We start from the raw sequence: 24,590 nt of genomic DNA on the forward strand, positions 1-24,590 counted from the left end.
TCTTTATGCCCCTTGCTAATTGTTCTTTGAATCGTGCACTTTTCAAAGTAAATTATTATGCTTAAGCACTTTGTGATAAAAATGAAACGAATATAACAAGTAAATCAGAACCTTTTTGAAGTATAAATCTTAAAACATTGGTGTGAAATTCAGGGAAAGTGTAATGTCGGCTATATCATGAGAGAAAAAATTGCAGTAGGCACATCCAGCTGGCGGGGCCGGGCCCCAGGGCCTGGGTACGGGCCTGCTCTGTTTTGATATTGTATTAAGCGACATTTGTCTTGCGCGACCAGCGACCGATGATTTTTGTGTATTTATATGTCCATATCTTTGATTTAACGAACTCGTGGGGTTTAAATGGAAAAATATAATGACTGTTCGAGGACAAACGTGATCGCCGATTTATTCTCATTTTGAGGCCACTTCCTGATAAGAAGCCATAAAAACAGTTTATCGCCGATAAAATTGGCTTCTTCTGTCTCGCGATCAACATGCTTAACAAATCGTTTAATAGCATTTGCAATTAGCTCTTCCTTTCGAATCGTTAGCAGAGAACGATGGTGGAGTTAACGGTTAAGTGCACCACTCGATGCGATAATATTGAGTAAGTGATTGACGGATGTTCAGTCCAAGATGCAATTGCAATTAACCAGAAACTAATAAATTTATCTCGGCTTTTCTACGAAAGGCTTCCTGTACATTTTCAAAAAAAGGCGACCGTTAGTGTTAACGTAGTTCTTAAACACATTAATCGTTAATAGCGGACACATTTTATTGTTGGATTATTACTGGTTATCAAGTTGGAAGGTAGTGATATTTTTAAATACACTTATATCTAGATAATTTAAAATAATTTAACTATTAAACAAGATAATTGGGTCACATAACCAGTATTTGAATTTGATTTGATACTTATCCGATTTTCTTGTTATTTTGACCCCACTTATAAAGTGAACATGCATAAACTGGCTAATTCTGGTAACATATCTATATTTAGATTCATTTGATTACAGAAGTTGAAATCAATGTGGTAAAAGAAGAAAATCCTACATTTCAAATGGAAGGTCTTATTTTCAAGACCATCTTATTAAGAGACCACGTTTGTTAACACACTTAATTGGTCTCTTAATACAAAATTGACTGTATATCTGTAACTATAGCAATCACAATTTTTTGTCTGACAAAATAAATTTAATAAAGGGCTTATTCCCCACATTGCTCTTTTTTCACATACTAGCTTCCGTCAATTTAGTTTTTTTTTATTTTGATTTTATCGCGATATCCAGACTGTTCAGGAAAAATTGAGAGACGAACGGACGGAAAGACACAAACTGATTAACGCGTATATTCCCCATATGGAAATCTATCAACGAACCTAGCTTGTATACTAAGAGTAATCGCAGGATATACATTTTAGTTATAAATTATTTCTGTAATTATTTCATTTGTAACCATAGCAACCTCAATGTGTTTAATGCACAAACAAAACTGACATAACGTGCATATTCCCACATGGACAACTTAAAAAAATAACAAGTTGTATTAACCTTGATTTATCGCATGATCAAGATTTGGACGGAAATACGAGAAGACGAGCACACGGAGTGACGGACGAACGGTATGACGAGAACACGGACAGACAGGGGCGAACGATAGGAAATTAAAACAAAAGACATATTATCCTACCGCTATTTTATACCATTTTTTTTTATCCAGAATTGATCAAGTGTCTATAACGTGCCCAGTTTTTACTCTACCGCTTCTAAAGAATTGCTTTCGGATATATGTATATTTATGAAATACTGTTCCATTTTGAGATGGTATCCCGTTGTAAATATAGAAATAAACGTCAACTGTTTTGCAAAGATTTCCCTTGAGTTCTTATTCGTACGAACTCAATAACTCCAGTAAAAAATAAATGTAATACTTTGAATATAACCAAGATTTTTTATGATTTAACATACTTCTTGTGACTTTATGTCAGGAAAATTTCTCTTCAAGCAAAGATTAGTATCAAAGATGAGCTGGTGTGGTATTCCAGAAGCATCTTAAGTTAAATTTTATTTTTATCCTTAAATTGGGAATCTTTCTTAAGTGTTTCATTTCATACTGCAATAGTTAGGCTTCGAAAATTATATCAAAATAACATCATTATGTAAAGTTATTTGAGGAATACCAAAAAAAAAACACAACATGCATGTCTTTATTTAGTAAAGAAATATAAAACATTGTAATTTTGAACTTAAGTGAAAATATTTAAGAAATGACTTAAGATGTTTCTGAAAAACGACCACAGGACAACAATTGTTTAATCTACAGGATAATTATATGATTATAATTGTCACAATGTGTCCCGAACTTGTTTTAATGACATCTAAACAAACGTGATTTCAGTGTTATGGCTTTGATAACTATATGCTTCGACACGTATTTCATACAAAAAGTGTCGAATTCGATTTTGAACTAGGAAGTATGAAGTATTGGTATTGTTTTATATGACTTCCAAATACATATAAACATTTGCAAAATGTCAGGAAAAAGTTTATTCACGTATGAATCTACAATGCCATGCGATTTTTTTCTGGTCATTGCATTCGTTATACGTTAGCCAAGGTTGAAGGTTGCCGGTTTGACTTCACTAACGAGAAAACGCTTTTACGGACTTAAAAAGTATACAAAGAAAACACGTCATGTGAGCGCCTTTGAGCACATTTTTACTTGATTAAAGAGGCAATTGATAAAGCTTTTCAGTCTACTTGAGGCATCTTGGAGCTGCTTCCGGTGCAGTTTGCTTTAATATTGGTCTAAGCGTTGTCACAAGTTTAAGTGCACGGAAATTTTACTTGTTTAAATGTTTGCATGAACATCAAGTACGGTACGAGTTACGGGCGGGTTAGATACATGAAGCCTCGTTCTGGAAAAAATGGACTTAATCCATGTGCGTAAAGTGTTGCCCAGATTAGCCAGTGCATTGTGCACAAGCTAAACAGGTACGACACTTTCCGACTTAACTGGATTTTCTTGTACATAAGACTTTCAATTTGTGTTTAATAAAAAAGCGGCGGGTGTCGTCACTGATGTGGAGTGCTAATTTCGTCAGTAATGAAATGAGACTTATTAAAATATAATATTCAAATTTGAAGTAAAAATCTTTCAGGTGTTTGTTCATATCTCTTTAATAAATAAAATGTCAGAATCATCATGCCTGTGTCCGAATTATTCAAACCTGTCAGTATTACTTTTTATTGCACCTCCCCATTCCAATAGCATTGTGTCTGTCTTTCGGTCATATTGATTTACATAAGTGGTCTTAAAAGTAAAAATGCGGATATGTTTTTTTAAATTTTGATGCACATGTCCTTTACGTAAATTAAAGAAGGCAAGCATGAACATGGAATTCTAAATGTACCACTACCAGTATATTCCCGAACCCTTTAAGCTATACAAAGTCTTTAAAATTTAAATCACATATGTGTATCGATAATTGTCCGGGTATGCGAAAGCGAACATTATATTACTTAAAACTTAAATTAATTGCTCTTGTTGGGAAATCAGTTGTTATATAATGAAATTAAAATTCAACGCTTTGCGCGGATGATGCGTTGCATTCAGCATAACATAATACATTCATTTTGTTCTAGAGGCAGTTATGAACACTTCTGCGGTGGAATCTGTTGTCACCTGTGAACCGTACAACTTTCTGGAATGCCATTTAGCGCGCTGGATTTGGCGCATTCTGCCGGGATTGTGCATCTGCGTTGGAACGATCGGCAATCTGCTGAACGTCATCATACTGAAACGACTTAATCTACGACGATTCCCCAGGAATATATTTCTAGTGTTTCTTGCAGTGAGCGATGCAACGTTTCTTTGGACGTTCGCTCTTAACGACGTCCTGTTTGCGTTACACGGGTACACCTTTCTCGAACATGGCGATGTTCTCTGTAGGACAACATGGTTCGTTGGGTACACAGCTGGAGCTTTCTCTACTTGGGTATTAGTTCTTCTGACAATGGAAAGAACGTTGGCGTTGAAGGCTCCAGTGTTTTCGCGAAAAATGCTAACCATGAAGAATTGTAATTTAGCATGCGGCGTGACCTTGACCGTCATTGCGGTACTCAATTGCAACGTTCTCTACGGTTTCGACTATAAGGATTATGCCCATGGTGAACAACTTAGTCCTGAATTCCAAAATGTTACAAAAATTGTAGCGAGTGACTATCCATGTTTCTTTGTGTCAAAGGGGTACATGGATTTTTATTACACCAAATGGAATATCATTTCAATGACGTTGTATTTCGTTATACCGATTGTTTTTTCTATTGTTGGAAATATAAATATAGCGATGGTAATAGTTTTAAGAAGACGAAAAACGGCTAAAAACAAGGTACCGGATATGATTTTTACCTTGACTTCAAGCGCAAGAGAATATGGAAAATCAACTGACGGCACTTGTAATTCGTCAACTGATTTTAATTACACAAACGTTATATTGCAAAATACGAACTTTTCTATGGTGGGTACAATTAATTCAGACAGAGACGAAACTCAACTTAAAACGGACCTGTCCACATCGAATACGAAACCAACACGAGACGGTTCTTTTAATAGACATGATACAACAATAACCAAATCGGAATCTAAGAAGAAGAAGCGGAAGGGAAAAAGAGGCCAACATGCAACGAGACTTTTGTTTTGTATCTGCGTCAGTTTGATACTAACATCCATTCCGTGTGCCGTTTACGAAGTTATCCGAGGACACCTTGAGGATGTATCACCCAAAGTGGCTTCCAGTCTCCAGCTGTCAAGGGCGGTCACACATTCACTGTTGTATATGAATTTTGCATTGAACTTTTTCTTTTACTTCGTTTCCGGAACGCTGTTCAAAAACGAATGGAAGAAAATGGTGCGCCAGACAAGACAATCATTAAAGAGACTACACATATGTTAACATTGAGACTGGACCATACATGAGCCGCGACATGCGAAAATGGGTCTTCTGCCATATGCAGCCATTGCAGCTCCACACCAACTTGTGGAATCGAAGTATGGACAGGAGCTACGCTGTCAGCGATGAGTAAACTCACTACGCTGTCAGCGATGAGTAAACTCACTACGCTGTCAGCGATGAATAAACGCAAGCTTTCGTGGTCTCATTAGCGGACAAGGTAACTCCTGAACCGACTGAACGGAACTGCAGGCTGGGTTGGAGTTATGCAGGCCGCATATGGCATAAGACCCGTTTCTGCTCTACTCAGCATATATCTGCGCAAAGTGAGGCATAGCCTTTGTTTAAACGCATTTACAACGTGTCCTTTTCATTCAGAGTTAAACGTGAGATAATTGAGAAGAGACTTGAATACTTTGCATCAGATGTTATGGAAATATCAGTCGTCATTGATGAGTCCGTATTTGCATGAACGTTAAACCAAACTTGCTTAAACATGTTTATAATCTACTGACACTTGTAGCGAATTTAAAACAAATAGAATGTATGAATTAAAACATATGTATTGGTTTTTACACGTTTAAGATATAAAGGTTTGATGGTTTTAAGATAAACGGATATGATCAGTGTGGTCCATATATCCAAGGAACTTCAAAAGCATGATCGCTTTTAGACATTTATGCCCGGCTATTTCTAGGGTTTTATCAAACGTTAACAAAAGTATTATGCGATTGGTCTGCGAGAAACTTGTTTAGATATTTCAAATTGACCGAACTGATGACCTTCGCCTTGTTAGGTGGACGCCGTTCTTTACACCGCTGTAATGTATTGATAATAATTAGCGATTCTAGAAAAAACAATTCAAATCGACTATATATATTGCCCAGTTAATTTATTATCCAAGTACATGGTGTAGCACTCTTTGACAGAAACATGTGAGCCCAGACGAAAAAAATAAGGGTAAGAAGATAAAAAGGTTTTTAATCTTCAGCAATCATATTGCAACTTTCTATGATGTCAATACCAATGAGTATTTGCATAACGTGATTTTTGACACGCTTGACATGTGTATCGATTTCTTATTTAGGGCTTTTGCCCTGTGTCAACTTTGCCCCAGTCGCTCTGTGGGCATAATTTACCTAGTCGGTGGTGTTTTTACATTACATAACAATATATATAAACATATACAATTATATAATTGCACACTCACTTCCAAAAGTGTACGACGTAGACTTACGTATTTATCATTTGCTTTCGAATTTATCATAAATGACTATTGAAAGTATTGATATTTTATCCAATCATTTGTGTAATGTTTTATAGCATTTTAGTTTCTAGCTATTTCCATGATATAGGTAGACAAAAGAAAATATCATTCCTCTGCAAAAAACAGACTCTATTGACGATCTTAGTATTTATAGAGGAATAATGCTTGTTAGTTGCTTTTCTAAGTTGTTCACAACCATTTTTAACAAAGGTATCGAATTGTTTTGTAAATATACTTCTTAAATTTCAGATTCACAATTTGGATTTTGCAAATATTGTTCAATTGTTCATGTTATTTGTTTTTTATGTCTCTTGTGCAACACGTTTTGAATGAAAACAAACGTTTGTATGTACTATAATTGATTTGTTTAAATGTTTTGTATATATTGTAGTTAGTGATATTAAATATGTATAAATCTGGTATACATGTTCCCACTTTTTTAAACTTCGAATATAACTACTACAGTAGTCATGCTTTTGTATATGAATTTATATGCAGACTTTTTGACGCCTTAAGAATGAATGGTTTGGTAATAGGTATGAATATATGTTCTAGATATGCATATACTTTTAAAAACTACTATTGAATATGAATGCTACTTGGATTTATAGGAAAGGAGTCTACGTTTATAATTTGTAAAATTTAGGGCTTCTGCCCGCCCCTTGAAGATACTCACGCAACAATATTCCTCGTGAAGAACATTATTGCCTTTTTTTTGTAATACACGGTAGAGGCTGAATTCAATTTCTTTATGATTGTTCATGCTACAGTTTACTACGACAAATATATATTTAACGGATTCCCTAATGAATTCATCCGTTGTTCAGTTCCATAATTTATCGACATCAATATGACCATTAGAAATATTTATGGACATAAATATGTAAACGAAAAATTTATAAAACTAAATTTTATCATACATACAAGTTAATTGAAATTTTGAAATAAATTGTTTTCTTTTTTTCCCTTGACAAACGTTTATGTATCAAGTATCTGACATAATTTGATATAATGTGCAATAATTTATTTAGTTATAATTTTTGTTAAAATTATATCATTTAAACCATAGTTAATCAAACATAATATTTTATCATTACTGCCTTTAAAATTGAATTGTTCTTGACAAACACACACACGCGCGCGCGCGAACGTACGCATACATACATTTTTGATTTGGTTACCATTATTATATAATGATACCTGACATTACTGTATTTATAATTGTATGCAGTAACAACGATGTACACATGAGTAAGTGTTAATAAACTTTCTGTTCTGTTCTGTTCTGCTTTGTTTGTCACTATTTAAGAACGTCTGATAAAAAAAGCAACGTGCACGGACCCACACAGTAACACATACACGCACAAACACGCACGCGCCTAGACACACACACGCACGCAGATGATTTGCATATTGAGACACTTGGACAGTATTTTTATGATGGCGCTTTGCAACATAAGATGTAATATACCGGTACTTAAACAAACCTGTAGTGCGTTCAGTTACAGCGAACGTTCGCTACAGTTCGTAATTGAACGCTAGGTTCGCCGCGAACGTTCGCGAACCGTCTCGGTAGGTAGTTCGCTAGCGAAACCAATCGTTCAATAAGACCGAATCGGAAACGAACGTGATGGCGAACGTTCGCTGTAACTGAATGCACTACTGTTTAACGGTAATTGTTCATCCGAATTTTAAACGGGAATTGTTTACCATTTAAATTACCACTTGCAATAATAACACAAATTTGCCCAAAACAAATAATAATGTATTTTTAATGTAGCTCGTAATATCTTCGTGATAGGAAATGACGTAAAAACAATAAGAATCAGTGTTCTATTTACTGCAACATATATAAATTGTAGAATACGGAGAATACAGTTGATGACATTATTATTTAAATATGGGTTTACAATGAGTTTACATTACACATGTAAGGCTATATTATATTTGGAAACTACCCTATAATATTTAGAATCGACTTTGGCCAATTTATTACGAAGTTAATGGTATAAGAAGCCATGATTTCACAATTTCTTAGTCAGTGCACGATTATGCTAATTTGGAATGAGTCCTGGCGAATCTCACTTATTTTAAAATATCAATGACGTCAGAAGGGCGTTAAGGAATATTACCATCCAAAAAAGTAGTTTTAATATCGAATTGATATAGTCCCGTTTGTCATCAAGACGGCTCTCTAGTTCAAGACATTATATATATATATGTGTATTTTTTTCTTCAATACGCTACGGTAAGTTTCGTGATGATATATATGCAAAAAGTGCTGCAAATTAGTACCAGTATGCAATCCGATAAATAACATATATAATACTAATAGTCTAATACTAACCCATGTCAATCAAGAATCGGAACTGTAACTCTTAGTTTTCATATTTAGTCTGTGTTAAGTAAATACATGATTTAATGTAGATTCTACTGTATAAGGTGTTAACGTCTGTAGAATGTTAATCTTGCCTGAACGGCTTGTACATTTCTAATATTAGAAACTGGTTCACAGAGTGATTTCTTATTGTAGACCACAGTGAGAATATTAAACGGTTGTGTAATCTTTTTGAACTCAATAACCAAATATTCTACCACAGTCGCACACGCATGCAAATTAGAATGAGAAGGGAGCTTACCGTGGGTTATTACCACGATAAACCAACGGTTGTTTAAAGTGAAACTTGGTTTAATTACTACGCATCGGAACACCAAACCGTTGTTTATTACCGCAATAACCAACGCGTACACGTTGATTTTTATTTCTTACATAAACAAAACATGTTTTTATACTGTCCTTAAGCCGTTCTGAATGAAAAGTAACCAGTCTATTTTTGTATTGACACAGTCTTTTGTTGTTTAAATCCTTGAGAAGAACACTAATTTTTACTCACGATGTACACAACCCATGTAAATGTTTATGACCTGTTTGTACGTAAAATTCCATTCTTAACAGGAATATGAAACTAGTCGCTTGTTTGATGACGTCATCATAGGCCGTGACGTCATATTTTCGGCACATTTGGCACTCATTCAATTCTCCTTTTGGCCACGGCCTAGGCCATCGGCAACTTGTTCGGCCATCGGCCTCGGCCTTCGGCCACCCTTAAGTATATAAGTAAGGCTCTCTTTCGGCCAGAGGACTCAACAAATTCGAAAACTGACGAAAGATCATTGACGTTATTTAAAAGGCGAGTTTCTGATAAGTTGGTTAGCATTATAAGTTTTATTAAATTAACTTAAACGTTTGAGCTTCAAAATAAAACGAACACTTCTTTAAGTCAAGCTTTGAGTAGTAAAGTGAAGAGATTTTCATTTTCAAAGACTTAACTATTATTTATGTTTGTTTTGACTCAAAAGCAACCAAAGTTACAATTTCAATATTTATTTATCAGAACTTTCAAGGTAAAATGCTGAAATAGAAAATAGAGAAATACTTTAATTATTTCTAAAATTACTCTAAGACTTTATATATTTAATGAAATTATTGTCCTTTCGACCCATTAAAAGCTTTTAAACACTGTCAAGACTTAAGCTGAAAATACAGTCTCACTGAAACCACTTACAACTGACTTATTTACAAACAAACTCACTCGATACTTACAGAAAAGGTTCTAAATAATATAATCATAAGTTTAACAACAATAAAAACCTCAAAACTTACAACATGTGGGGGCTACAGACTCAATTTGGGCATTGTTCAGCAAATCGCTGCTTCGTTACTGAATTCCGGATAATATGCTCGTAAAATCCGAAAGAAATATATAAAGCAGGAAACACGGTCGGAAAGAAAATCTACCAATAAAGATAACGAGACAACACAATGTTCATGATGTATATGCTGATATAGCAACCATGATGCCTTATGATGATATTCTAACTCTCGCATAGATTAATAGATAAAATAGGGAACATAAATGAAAATAATGCTCATCTCTCAGCGGTTATTTCGTTGATATGCTGTTGAACTTTTCTGTTCAGTAAAATGTTAAACGTTCAGCAATAAACTGTAAAACATTAATTACCGTTCTTTCGTTTTCTTAAACAAAAGGAAAAACCTGAGTCGTAACAATATTATCTGTTCAACAGTCTATTCTTAGCAAAAATCCAGTTAAGACGGAAAATGTCTTCCCAGATTAGCCTGTGTGGACTGCACATGGTAATCTGGGACGACACTTTACGCACATGCATTAAAATTCTCTTTTCACAGATAACGGCTCATTCATTAAAGAACTGACCTATTGTTGTTTTTGTCTCCAAGCGGCCCCGGCGTACTGTGGCAGAAAGCGGGACTCAGCGGAAGGGGACGAAAAGGGCTGGTCGGGTCACGGATTCCTTGCATGCTTTGTGAACAGACCGGGCTCAATGGAAGTGGTCTAGAAACGCAACTCATTTAAAAAAATTGAAATGAATGTTAATATAATTATTTTACGTATACGTTGTTTTGATTAAACGCGGCATAATTCACAAACGTGTTTAGATCTTGTTCGCTTACTGGTCACTATAAAAATGTAGAAAACTGTACTAGTGAGAGTGTGCGTGGTGTTAAACAGAAACAGATCTAGGTTCAAATAAATAAGAGCCGCGCACTGTGATAAGAGGTTAAATTCATGTGCGTGAAGTGTCGTCTCTGATTAACCTGTGCAGTCTGCACAAGCTTACCAAGGACGTACTGCACTGGCTAACCAGGGACGATACTTTCTGCTGTTATAATATTGTATGTTTGAAGAAAGTCTCTTCTTGGCAAAAATAAATTTCAGGCGGAAAATGTCGTCCCTGATTAGCCTGTGCGGAATGCACAGGCTAATCTAGGACGACACTTTACGCACATGCAGGAACCCTCTTTTTCTCAGAGCACGATTCATATATGTTTTCGCAAGCATATGCTTTACAAGAGGGACCCATTTGTACATGAAATGTATGTGATACATATATATCTCTATCTAAAAGCACTAGATATATCCATAGAAGTAGTCCATTTAATGGCCAAAAACACTCTGTATACGTGTCCAGCGTACCAAAAAAAAAAAACGTACATGAACCAACACATTGAATCCGGTTTTCTGGTTATGCTCTGGAGTAATAGTACTGGTAGTCTAACAGGAAAACAATAACATAAAGCTATTATACTTACGTTTACACGTGTTGTTCTTCTCAGTATTGGATGTCGACTTGTCTCGTCGACGGTCAAGCAGCAAGAGAGAGAGAGAGTTTTTCGTCTCGAGCAACGATCTCCACGAACTCTTTTTCTCGGGCTTAGGCTAACGTCCACCAACATGCTTGCTGCGGCCAGTTCCCTCACATCGCAAGCGACTGGTGCCCGGCACAACTCTCCTTCCACTCTTCTCTTTTTGGACCTCCACCCATCCTAGGAGCCATATGGTTCACCCAAGGTAGACTCAAGCGGATCAAAGACCCCCCTCCCGTAGGCACAGGGGTGCTTTAACCTAACGACGTAATCAAGAACCGCTGCATTCTAGCGGTTGGTAACCATTTATTGAAGTTATATCCAAAGTTTGATCACAACAGTTAAACATAACATAAAGAATACTGGTCGGCTTTCGTCCGACAATTACAATAAATCCGGGCACTGAAGTAGTGCTGCGACAGTGATCTTCAAGCACTGTCGCATAAAAATAAAGAAGAATTCCAACAATTACAAGTACCTGAAAATGCTAGTCGGCTTTCGTCCGACAATTAGAAATACACTTTACAAACAAGCATTAAGACAGTTTTTCCTAAAAGGCAACTCCTATATGTATTTTGATTTTGATTGATCTATATAAGTTAATGTTTTCGGATTACATTTTCCACATGTTAAATATTTGCATCTAGTGCTTTCAGGTTTCTATATGATATGTATAAATACATTAATTGTTCAATACACAGAATGTTGTCATTGTTTTTTCTTCGTTCAAATGTTTTCATACATAAACAAGATTTTGTCTAAGCATGGGGTATACTTTCGGTAATCCATCCCATAATCGGAATTATAATACATGGCATACATACTCTATTGCCAAACAGTAAAGTAAAAACTGAAAAATGGTCTGGGAAAAAACTCATCCAGCCACGTAAATATTAAGTTATGCTGTAACAGTGGCCCTCAGGCACTTTCACATAAAAATAAGAAATTGAAAAGTGCATTTTCCCACATATATGGGGGATACCGTAAAGTTGTTCTTCACGGGAAATAATAGAACACATCCGTGAGTGAGCAAAGCACTTCATATATAAAATTGCAGGAAATTAAGTGCGGATGGCACAAACTAATCTGGGACGAAACTTTACGCCCATGCAGTAAACCCCCTTTTCGCAGAACACTGCTCATATTAAGAATTTCTATTGACGACAAAAATGGGATAACACCGCAAATCAGATAAAGTTTGCATTAAAACATCATTAGAGTAGTAAGGAGGATCACAAAAAAGAAGTGACCATACCGCTGTTAGTATTAAGTGACTGCAATTTATTGTAATTGTTTAATTTGGAGGTCAATTGTATCTTTAATTGTCTTCCAGAAGTAAGCTGGTTTCTATCCCTAAGTTATAATACTGATAGTATTATTATTAAATAAATCTGTGGGCATGTGTAGTGCGATTGATTGTTGAATTCGTTTCTCGCAATGGTGATCAGGACGATAAAATGTATCATATAAAAATGATTTTACAGACATTTCCAACTGTTTATATAAAATGTTTTAATTTGGTCATTATACATGTTCAGAGATTTTGTAAGTAAATAATACTGTGGACTTTCGGATAGCCAGGTGTCTTTGATCAAACTAAATGTTTAAAGGTTAATAAGAACAGAACATAATACATATGGGCCGTGATTTGTGAATAGGGAGTTTAATGCATGTGCTTAAAGTGTCGTCCCAGATCTAATTAACAAAAATCCTGTTCAGGCGTATATTTTCATCCCTGATTAGCCTGAGCGGACTGCACATGCTAATCTGGGACGACACATTATGCACATTCATTTACCCTCTTTTCACAGATCGCGGCTCATATTTTGATTTAATAATTTGTACAGTTTGTCATATTTCTATATACCCACACTTCAAACGTATCTGCGTGCTTAAAACCCTTAAATTTTGTCGTAACACGTATATACATTAAAGGGGCCTTTTCACAGATTTTGGCATTTTTTAACTGATTCATTAAATGCTTTATATCGATAAATGTAAACATTGGATCGTAAAAGCGCCAGTAAAAAATCAAGATTAAAATTAAAAAAAGGAAAAGAACATAGCCCGGACCAGGTTTCGAACCAGTGACCCCTGGAGTCCTGCCAGAGTCCTGAAGTAAAAACGCTTTAGCCTACTGAGCTATTCCGCCGAGTACACATATTGGACGTATTTTATACCTTATATAAGCAATCTTCGTAGTTTCACAAAATTTAACGACAAAAACAGAACTCTCCAAATTATTCAATCGTTTCGCGTTGCAACGCTTTATAATTTTTAGGTTTTAAAATCGTCAAAAGATGCATATAATGGCTATATTAGACCATGGTAAATGTTCAGTATTACTGTTTCCTCACAAATATCATAACTAAACCGAAAATTTGCGAATCTGAAACAACTTTTTTCAATTTTGTCAATTTACCAAAGCGTGAAAAGATCCCTTTAACAAAAGTGAGCATTCTAAGATCAAATATTGAAATAAATATGTATGTATTTAACATAAATGACGATGTAAAATGTTACATACCTTAAAGTTTCTCCGAATGACCAAACATTTTAGTTAAATGCGTTTTACACGGACTACGTTGTTAAAATAATTAACCTGATTTTAATATTACCATTTATGATTTATTTTCGGCTATCACTTAATACTACTTCTAATTAGTATGGTTCTTCATATACTGGTGGTACAATTGGGTTTAACATTCTTCTTTAAGGAAAGTGTGTATTGTGTTTTATGTTACCGGTAGTGTATCCGAATAAATCTGCTTTTGAAGCAATACGTGATTTGTGTCTATTTGTATTCCATATTTAACCACTATAATAAATAAATGGCCGAGATAGTTCGTTTATCTGCAAAGGTATGTTCATTGTATTATAAACCCGTTATGAACGCTTTGATTTGATTAACAAGAAAATACTTTTACAAATTATCATACTACCCGACAACAGTTATCCAATGGAATTCACTACAGCCCCATATACCCGAGGCAGCCACAGTAGAAATTTTTAAAAACCCTTACTTACGGTGGCATAGAGGTGTCATTCACTCCTCTTTTTTCAAATTGCACTTCTCTTTTTTCTATCTCGTGGCCACGACTTACTATCTCGTGGCCACGAGTAAGCTATGTCGTGGCCACGAGTTAGCTATGTCGTGGCCTCGAGTTACTAAGTCGAGGCCACGAGTTATAACAAAGAGGAGTGCATAACTAAATAAAAGAGCGATGCAATAAAAAAAGAAAGGTGTCGTAAATAAAAGAAGGGTGCATTAAACAAAAGTGGAGAGAATTTTAACTATCTAGTTGTCACGAGTTAGTAAGCCAATCAAATTTTGCGGAGCAAGATCACCATGAACTACCATGTGGAACAATTTGATTGGCTGACTAACTCGTGGCCACGAGTTATCTAAGTCGGGATCTCGAGATAGCTAAAATTCTCAGCTCTTCTGTGTAATGCACCATTCCTTTATTTACTGCTCCGCTCTTTTTTAAATTGAACTCATGTTTTATTTAGTTTTGCACTCCTTTTTTTCTATCTCGTGGACAAGACATAGCTAACTCGTGGACGTTTATAACCAAGCTTCGCATCGAAATGAATGACATTATATGTTAAGATTTCAGTTCACATGTTAACGGGTACACATGACTGTTAAAAATGTTTTATTTCTAATTAAAATCGCGTCGATGGACATTAAAATAATACACATTTAGTAAGGGGAAAACTTATGGCATTATTTATTCGTTCGACAAAAAATACTTTTTGTGAATAAAAGCCTCAACTGAAAGAGGTAAAAGTAAACTTGTGTTAAAATAAAGCGTTTGTGACATATTTGAGGGGCCTTTCACGTTTTGGTACATTGACATTTTTTTCAAATTTGCAAGGTTTCGTCTTAATTATGATATTTGTGAGGAAACAGTACATTTACCATGCTTTAAAATATCTACAATGTGCATTGTTTGACGATTTAAAAACCTGAAAATTATAAAGCGTTGCAACGCGAAACGATTAAATAATTTGGAGAGTTCTGTTGTTGTCGTTATATTTTGTTATTTTGTGAAATTACCAGGATTGCTAAAATACTGTATAAAAAAACATCCATCATTGTATGAGAACGGATAAGGTTATTTTGATGTCATAACACACGTTCGTTATGTGATATATGAATCGGTGTAATACATGAGTTACAGATGCGGTACGAGCTTGTGTTAACACTCTTTTTTATCAAATATTAGAACAATGTTTGTGTTCATAATGTCTTATAAAAAGAACACTATGCAAAAAGAAAATCTATATTTTGCTTATACTCATATTTTGACGTGCAGCACGAATAAACCATACACGCGAGCAGTGATGTGTCAGAACGTCATGTCATGAATGAATTATTTTTATAGTTTTTTTTTTTAGAAAATGTTCCCCATCAGCAATGTTCGAAGTTAAAAGTTGATATATTTATCCATTTTAAAGAAATTAGCATTATAAAAGTGTTGAGTATAAAATGCCTTCGAATATTTTATGTTATTGCGAAAATATCTGCTAAAGAGCAGCATTATGTCACCTATCCTCAAATACCGATAACACTTTAAATCTCCGTTAACAGCGAACATGCACGGGTGATAAAATACTATAATTGCTTTAAATAGGCGCGATTTACATTCTACGAAACAGATATGATAGAAGTATTGTTTGGATAAAGATTTAAATAGAAACTCACTATATAAATCTAAGGAAAACATATGTGAGTTTAGTATTTGCGGTACGTTTCTCTTCATTTTGCGTTAATTATTAACAAATAAGTGATCCAACTTAATATTCAATGGACTAAGACTAAGACTAATATTTCTATTTGGAAATAATTGTGTATTCAATTAAAAATAAAATAAAAGTAATCTGAAAATATAATATGCAAAAGAATGCGAACACATTGTTTTAATTTCTTCTGGATGAAAGATATACAATGTATATTAATTGTATGCATAATGGCGAGCATCAACTACTCATTAATCTTTAATGACGTTGTTGTGAATGTTTTACAGAATGGGCATCTTTATAGTGGTGCGTCCATGTTTGAAACCACTGTCGACTGGGATGGCGTTGTTGCTTGTGGTCTTCTTCGTCATTTCCGAAAAATATGCGACGTTCTATCATACGCCGGGTCTGTATTGTTACTGTAATGTAAACATAATTGCATACACTAGGTAGGAATAATTGCAAGCAAACGTTACGTCTTACTGTGAAAAATAAGCTTAAACAATTAAGTTAATACCGTCTGAAAACAAGTATTGCTCTGTGGCATTTTTTTGCTCAATTGCTAAATATATATTATAACTTAGGTTTAACTTCATGAAACACTCTACCAGAGATAGGATGACTCTCGGGAGTTTTTGTTTGTTTAGAATCGGTGCTGCCAAAAAGTGGAAAATGTGTATAATCCCTTCATCGTTCTTTTTCTAGTAAGTTTCAAAAGTACGCATATGTTTTGCATTAAACATTCAGTTTTGCACTTTGAGTGAAATAGCGCGTTTTCTTCAAGCCTTGCAAGAAACTTGCATCAGCATAATAACACTCAACCGGAAAATGACAACTCGTTCGCGCCTGACGCCCTTTCGTCGCTTCCTCTGATGCTCGGCGCTTCGCTGTCTTCTTGGCAGTTCCGTCCATCACAATCAGTCATATTTGAGACGACGGACCCAGTTAACGTATCCATTACCGCGTCTGACGCCTCGCCAGATGGGTTTACTCATACAAATTCAGACCAAATTATTCCCAACAGCAAGGATACTTCAATGGTCAGTCAATTACAGGATCTGGATCTGAGGTCAAGGGTTTTAAACACATCGTGCTTCAAGGACATTTTACTCAACGCAACTTACAAGGGAAAGGGTCGCGGAAATTATTTTCATTCTAAGGTTTACAATGTCGCATATTGCAAGGTGCCAAAAGTCGGCTCAACCTTTTGGACACTTTTATTCGCAATTCTTGACAATGGAGTCGATGTTGGCAAAAAGCTTTTGGAAAATAAACGCAGTTCTGTACACGCCGGAAGTTACTCATTTTCGTCCTCGTTCACATTCTTGAAGAGTGCGCATGTTCCAACAATTCTCCCAACACGTGACCCATATTCTCGGCTTTACTCGGCTTTCATCGACAAGTCGCACTTGCCCACTAGAATACACATAAATTACGCTGTCCTAGGCATTCAAAACAAATCACTGTGCCCAACGGATGTGTCTTTTCAAGAATTTCTCCAATGGATTTTAAACGAAGCGAAAGCAGGCAAATCTTTAGATGAACACTGGGCACCGATGTATTCTATTTGCGGATCTTGCGAGGTTAACGCTCGGTACATTGTAAAACAAGAAACATTTACAAACGACATCGGCGTCGTATTACAGACGCTGAACGTCTCTTCAGATAAATACGACTTCATCATGCATACGCTGGAGGGCAAGCGGATCCAGTCATCCTTACCGGGAATTGTGGCTACAATTCTAGAGCGGAGTTCTGGGGCCGCGGTGAGCCGATGTATGCATTGGGCGGAGGTCACTCGAAGGATATGGCGCTCTTTCCAGATACAGGGCTACATTCGCGAGGACCGAGGATATCCACAAAGCACGTTCGAGTCCATTCGAAACAATTCGGATCCCTCCCTAGTTTCTGATATAATATTGGCGGAAATATTCAAGTATACTTTGTCGTCAGAAGAACGAAAAATTCAACGAGAAAATGCGTTAAGGAAAGCGTATGAGGGCATCAGCAAAGATGTTGTCGACGCGATTAAAGACTTGTACAGTGTGGACTTTTCAATATACGGTTATTCTTATATTCCACCAAATGAAAGATAAATCAATCAAATTCTCCTTTCTGGGATAAAACTACTTTCAGAATAGTTCTTCACTGTCATATGCAAACAAATAGCCTGAATTTAAATATGTTTTTTTTCTTATATGCATACCATGTTTAACTTCTGGGTTGTATGGTTATGTCATGTATATTTGTAGATTTCATCATTATTAAGGTATTTTCATTGATTTTGTGTACATAGTTTGCATGTATGGTTTACATATCTTGGAAATACCTCTCAACTGCACATGTTAGAGGACTTGAATTACTGTGCTATTTAGGTTCTTTAAAACAATAACGTAGTTTAACTCCTTACCACTTAGAGACGTATTTTAACCCTTTACCACCTAGATATGTATTTTGACGCATGTGTAGTCCCTTAGACATTTATATCTGATTTAAGACCTTTCTTACTAAATTCAAGTTTTAAAGCTTCAATTCCAACATTTAGATACTGATGAGCAGCAAACATCATAAAACCTAAACAGACTGCGAGTTAAACGCAGGCTGTTCTGGTTTTATGCTGTTTGCACATAGCCATTTTCACTTTGCTTCTAAGTGGGAAAAGGTTAAACATATGTTCATATGTTCTACTTATTCTCCTTCGTGTATTGTACAAGATCCCTCTCTAAGGCTTTGTCGTACAAAAACGGGTCAAGAGTCATGTTGTGGCGCATTTAAAAGAAAAAAGAAAACTTTTTACAAAATCATTCATGGCTTATTTTTGTACCGTCCTTTCATTGAAAGCTTCAAGGCTGGGAGCCGAAACAAGGTGGTTTGGCAGATGATTCCACAATCTTGTTTCTGACGTGAAGAAGGTATTTTAAGGTAGTCTGTCCTGCATTTGGAATGATGTATCTGATACGGCTGCATCATGTTGATGATGTCGCAGGGCGGAGATTGGGACCAGGTGGAATGTCAATTAGGTTGTTTATAATTATGTACATGATAGTGGCATTAGCGGTTGGTCTTTTATCTTTGAGGGTCTGCCATCCAATGTCATATGTGAGCTGCTACAAAGGTTCTTAAGTCCCTTTTCATGTAACGGGAAGCGCGTCCCTGGACGGCTTCAATATGGTTAATGCACGTCTGTGTGGGGGTGCCATGCAGTTGCAGATTACTCAAATGTTAGTCGCACTAAAGTTGTGGATATGCGTGTTATGAGTGAAGGTGGGCAGCTGGATAGGTTGCGGCTCCGGAAGCCGTGGGTTTTGCTTTCCTCCCAGTTGACTGCGGCTACATGAGATTTCCAGGACATGTTGTCCGAGATCGTCAATCCGAGATATCTCCCTTCCATCACATCTGCAAGCTTCTGTCCATCGATTACATATTCCGAATGTATTCGGTTGCGCTTTTTGGAAATGTGCACGGCTTCACATTGTGTCGGACTGATTGTAAACTACCAGTCTTTTCCCCATTTCTGTAGGGCGTCTAGGTCAAACTTGAGTGTTGTTTCATCCTCAGTTATCTTGATCCCACTGTACAGAAGACTGTCATCGGAAAAGAGTCAGGTTTTTGAGGTTACAGTACCCGGTCGGTAATGTACACCAGAGATAGCAGTGGTCAAAGGACAGAGACCTGAAGGACGCCTGATGTGACGTCGGCTGGATTTGAGAACTGTATATCAACAAAGACCCGTTAGCTTCGTCCAGTTAGGAAGCTCTCTATCAAGGTTAGGACTGGTCCTCTGATAACGTAGTGTCGCAGTTTCAGCAGGAGTTGTTGATGTGGAACAACATCGAAGGCTCTGTAAAAGTCGAGTAGTATTGCATCGATTTGCTCCACAGCTACAATTGATGCAACACGATGAGAATTTGTTGCGACTCACAGCTGCTTGTTCGCCGAAAGCCTTTTTTGATCGGCTAGGATTAGAAATACGCGTTTTATCCAAATTTCCGATGATGTTCTTTATGACTCTCTTTATTTCTATCTATGATTATCGGTGGCGGAATTATTACTGTATTAATTTTAAGTTGTTGTATAGGTGTAGCTTCTGCTCGCTTTTTTCGATATATAACTGTTTCGTCTCGAATGTTCCCTTTTATTATTTGCCATGATGTATTTGGATTACCTTCGCGCTTAAAAGGTGCAATTGTAGATAAAAAAAGTTCCGATACATCTTTGATATTCTTGTCACAATAAACATGCTTGTTAAAATACCCCGGACCTCTGCAATGAAAATGTAAATCGATTTGAATTGATACTATAGAGTAGTCTGAATTGAACCCAGGGGAAATGTTACAATCTATGTGGCACTTTGCAATGTCTTGACATATTGTTAAAAACTATTATCGACAAAACATATACGGTGTTTGCCATGTATAAACTTTACTATGTGGATTTTTTAACGCCAAGTATCACATAGATCATTGTTTTCAATTATTACGTCTATTTATTTTGTTTTATTTGTATCTGATCGACCGTTCAAATAATCTAAATTATAACCAATAACACTGTTTAAACCAAATCTTTAACAAAAGTTTAAAAAAAGTGTCCTTTCCTAAATATGTGACAAGTCCCTTTAATAGGGGTATTCCACTAAGACCCGATTCTTCACGATTTGTCAAGATTTCCAATATTTTGAGGTCGGGGACATTCGTTGCTCAATCGGCGACGGTCCTATCTCATTCGTAGCTAGTCGTGGGTCGATCGTAAGTTATTCCTGCAACTCGTGAGCTCCCGAAAAATCGTGGCCAGATTTAAAACGTGTTTGTAACTTGACAAGGACCTCCAAGACAGAATTTAAATACATTTGACTCGTAACAGCGTCGTAGTGCGTTCTTGAGCGTCTAATGGAATCGTAGGTAATTCGTGACTCAATCGGGAAATCGGTGATCACGTGATCTGTCTACAAATCAGCTACGACTTTGTCAAGACTCTCACGAGTTCACCCCGAATGAGTTGCGAGCCCGCTAAGATTTAATTCGCAAGAGTTTAATCGAACCCTACGATTCGTCGTAACTCAATCGTACCAGTGTCGTAACTGAATCGTAGACTGTCACGAGTCTTCCCGATTTAACAAATGTGATAAATCGTAGCGAATCGTGGGCTTGTTTTCGTAGTGGAATAGGGCCATAAGACAAGTTTGAACATTAAGAGCCTTGCTGAGTTGCTTACCGAACATATTAAGTCATGGCTGTCCGTGTCATTTGTCAACAAAGTCTGACATGTCAAGTATTATATTAAGGTAGCGCACCTCTAATGATTTCCCGCGATTTCTTCGAAGGTTGGAGAGCCTACTATTAGGTGCCGTAGCCTAGTGGTTAAGGCGATAGACTAGAAATCTTTTGGGATATTCCCGCGCAGGTTCGAATCCTAACGACGACGTATACTTTTTTGCGACGCGTTTTATTTATTTTCTTACGTAATTTGATTTAATTTGGCATATAAGCTATATTTATTGTTAAATATGTTGCAATTTTTATGCACATTCTTCAATTATTAAAATTAAAACAACGTTATGGCGAAATTGGGTGATTTACTGTTGAAAATACGAACCATGCATGTTGCATTTTTATTTCAAAAAGTAAACGGTAAATTTGTCTAGTTCTTGGTATTTTTGCTGTATATAGTGTTTCTATAAAAACTAAGTTTAAAATATGACTTAAATGATACTATTTTGAATTTTATGACACTTTGTTTTTAACCGACCCAATTTTTACTTGGCTGAAATCACTTACATTTCATGGCGCTCTTCAATAGATAAAAATTTGTAAAAAATAAATGTCTGTAAAAGAATACTTATTTCATCTTGTTTAAACTTTAAACACCTTTACAGCATCTGTACACACCAACTGCATGCCCATATTTGGAAATTTGAATGAATTATGGAACTTTTATATACCACAGGGGTGAAAATAAACTGGACAAAAGCCGAGCGTGGGGGTGGTTTTGAAAAAATCGGTATATTTTTTTTAAAAAGCATGGAAAGCCTACCTACAAATTTGCATGTAGTTCAGTGAAATGATGCTGATTAAGAAAATAATTAATTAGATTATGTTTGGATATGTGCCCATTAGAGGTGCGCTACCTTAATTAAATAATAAATACTTAATGACGCTCCTTTGTTATTCAAACAGCTGTTGATACGTGTTCCAATTGTCAAATTGATCTTATAGTTACGTGTAATGTTTCCATTGTTGCATAGAGCAAAATTAACTTGCATCAGCTTCAATCATATCGCGCCGTTCAAGCTGTCGCAAGATATAACGAGAGATAATTATTACGCAGCCAATTGAATCTCTGATAAAACAAATCGTCAATATGATACATGCATCTTTTAGCTTATATTGTTTGAAATACAATGACATGAATGACAACAATTCGCGTTTATTCGAACACATTGTGTACTATACATACAGGAAATTTTAAACGCAGTTATATTTCAATCTTGTTTGTGGTTTGTAGGGAAATATCAGTGATTATAGTGACATGTCAGTGATTTAAAAAGGCTGGTATTCAAATCTTAAATAATAAAAGGGATGTTGAAGTGCCTTTTTCTTTTATGAACATTACGCAATTATTGAGCCAAAAAAACTTCGGTTTTCATGTCAGGTACAGAAGTAACATTAGCTTGCTCCCCCCAAAAATGTAATCAACTAAGCCATGTTGTGAATATATCCGAACAATTATTAAAGAAGTCACTTAAGGTATCACTTAAGGCTGTCGCGCCGCCGCAACGTGACATGTTAATAAACTCTGAGTTGCATAAAGCTACACAAATCCACAGGACATGAGGTACCTTCGCATTTAATTTTTACAGGACATCATCAGATGTCATCAGACTTGTTATTTTTTTAATCAAATAAAAGGAATTACTGTTTTCGAGTCTGTAAATCGAATTTTCACAATACAAAACAGCTGAGCAATACTTATTATAACGAAATGAAGATTTATACTACACTATTTAATATGAATATGTAAAGAATTTAACAGAAGTACTTACTAACAAGCTGAATTTCACAAAAGTACTAAAATAGCCTACGTCATATACCTCTGTAATCGTAACTTTCGCTTTAGATTATGACGAGTTAAGGATAAAGCGCATGTTACATGAAAAGGGGGTTTAATGGATGTTCGTCAAGTGTCGTCCCTTATTAGCCTGTGCATTCCGCTCAGGCAAATACGGAACGAAACTTTTCACTTTTTTTCGTTTCATGAAAGGCTCTTCTAAGCAAGTTAAGGCGGAAAGGGTCGTCCCTGATTAACATGTGTGGACTGCAAAGGCTAATCAGGGACGGCACTTTACGCACATGCATTAAACCCTCTTTTCACAAAGCGCGGCTCATATATTTTCCACATTTATTTTTACTGGACACAAGAACCGTCAGAATCGCATGTTCTTCCGGGCCTCAACAATTTTAATCGGAAATGTCCGGCGTCCGACGTCTTTCGAATGGGTTGTGCTACATACAACAACATTTATTAACTCTTAAGCATACAATTGCTTTTAAGCCAAATGCATTATACAATTATACACAATACACAAGTGTAACGACATGGATGATAATTATTATGAAATTAGGTAATCATTATAAAAAATTATGTAATGGAGGAACTATTTTACTGATTAATAACAAAGGATATTTTCTTCTAACATCGATAATGAAAGTTGCTAATAAAATAATGCGACACAGAGTACATTGTTCTACATAATTAGTTACATAGAAATCACTTTTACGCGAATATAATTCCGTCGTTTTAGAGTATGCACTTGTAGCTGTGAAATAAAATGATAACTATAATCATGTTGTTGAAACCCCGAATTATTATGTATATTAATACATGTACATGCCTACAAACAACAATAGAGAGACGATTTTATAATACGCACACGCAAACACTAACAAACTAGTCTCGGCAATAGGATTGCTAAATGAGCATTCAGGCGATTGTCATCTGTAATTGCTAGCGTCATTTCAAACAACATTACGATTTGTTCTAATGGTTTCTTTCGTGTTTATTTTATAATACACTTAAATCCCTTTTGGTTTATAATAGCATCCCAAAGTGATTCAAGTAACAGTTCCCGTTTCGAACAAGAACACACTGAGTGTCCCACATAATGAGCACACTGTTAGATACGATCTAGAGAGGAATCCTCCCAGTTGTGCCATCAGGGTGGCTACTAGGGGCGATCGCTTAGGCGAAATCCGGGATATTTGCCTGAGGGACGCGGGCTTATCTACGTGTAGAACATCAGCAAAGTTCAATGTGGGGCACACGTCCCGGATACTTTCCAACTTTCTGTGATGTTTGGGAGCGGATACCGATCGTTGAAGCATATGTTTCTACGCTTGCTTAGACGGCAACAAGCCTGATTCAAGATACTTGTCTAAACACGATTG

At 36.0% G+C, this 24,590-nt stretch overlaps 2 protein-coding genes across 2 annotated transcripts; both read left to right on the forward strand.

Annotated features, from left to right (window-relative positions):
• The first annotated feature begins 683 nt into the window (after positions 1-683).
• Positions 684-7,500, forward strand: LOC127839294 (uncharacterized). Its single transcript, XM_052367571.1, has 2 exons — positions 684-807; positions 3,642-7,500. The coding sequence occupies exon 2, from the start codon at positions 3,650-3,652 to the stop codon at positions 4,949-4,951; it is 1,302 nt and encodes a 433-aa protein (XP_052223531.1). The 5' UTR covers positions 684-807; positions 3,642-3,649; the 3' UTR covers positions 4,952-7,500.
• Positions 7,501-16,846: 9,346 nt separating this feature from the next.
• Positions 16,847-22,274, forward strand: LOC127840044 (carbohydrate sulfotransferase 8-like). Its single transcript, XM_052368432.1, has one exon. The coding sequence runs from the start codon at positions 17,022-17,024 to the stop codon at positions 18,243-18,245; it is 1,224 nt and encodes a 407-aa protein (XP_052224392.1). The 5' UTR covers positions 16,847-17,021; the 3' UTR covers positions 18,246-22,274.
• The last annotated feature ends 2,316 nt before the right edge of the window (positions 22,275-24,590 follow it).

This window comes from Dreissena polymorpha, chromosome 7 (genome assembly GCF_020536995.1).
Source record: "Dreissena polymorpha isolate Duluth1 chromosome 7, UMN_Dpol_1.0, whole genome shotgun sequence".
NCBI lineage: Eukaryota > Metazoa > Mollusca > Bivalvia > Myida > Dreissenidae > Dreissena > Dreissena polymorpha.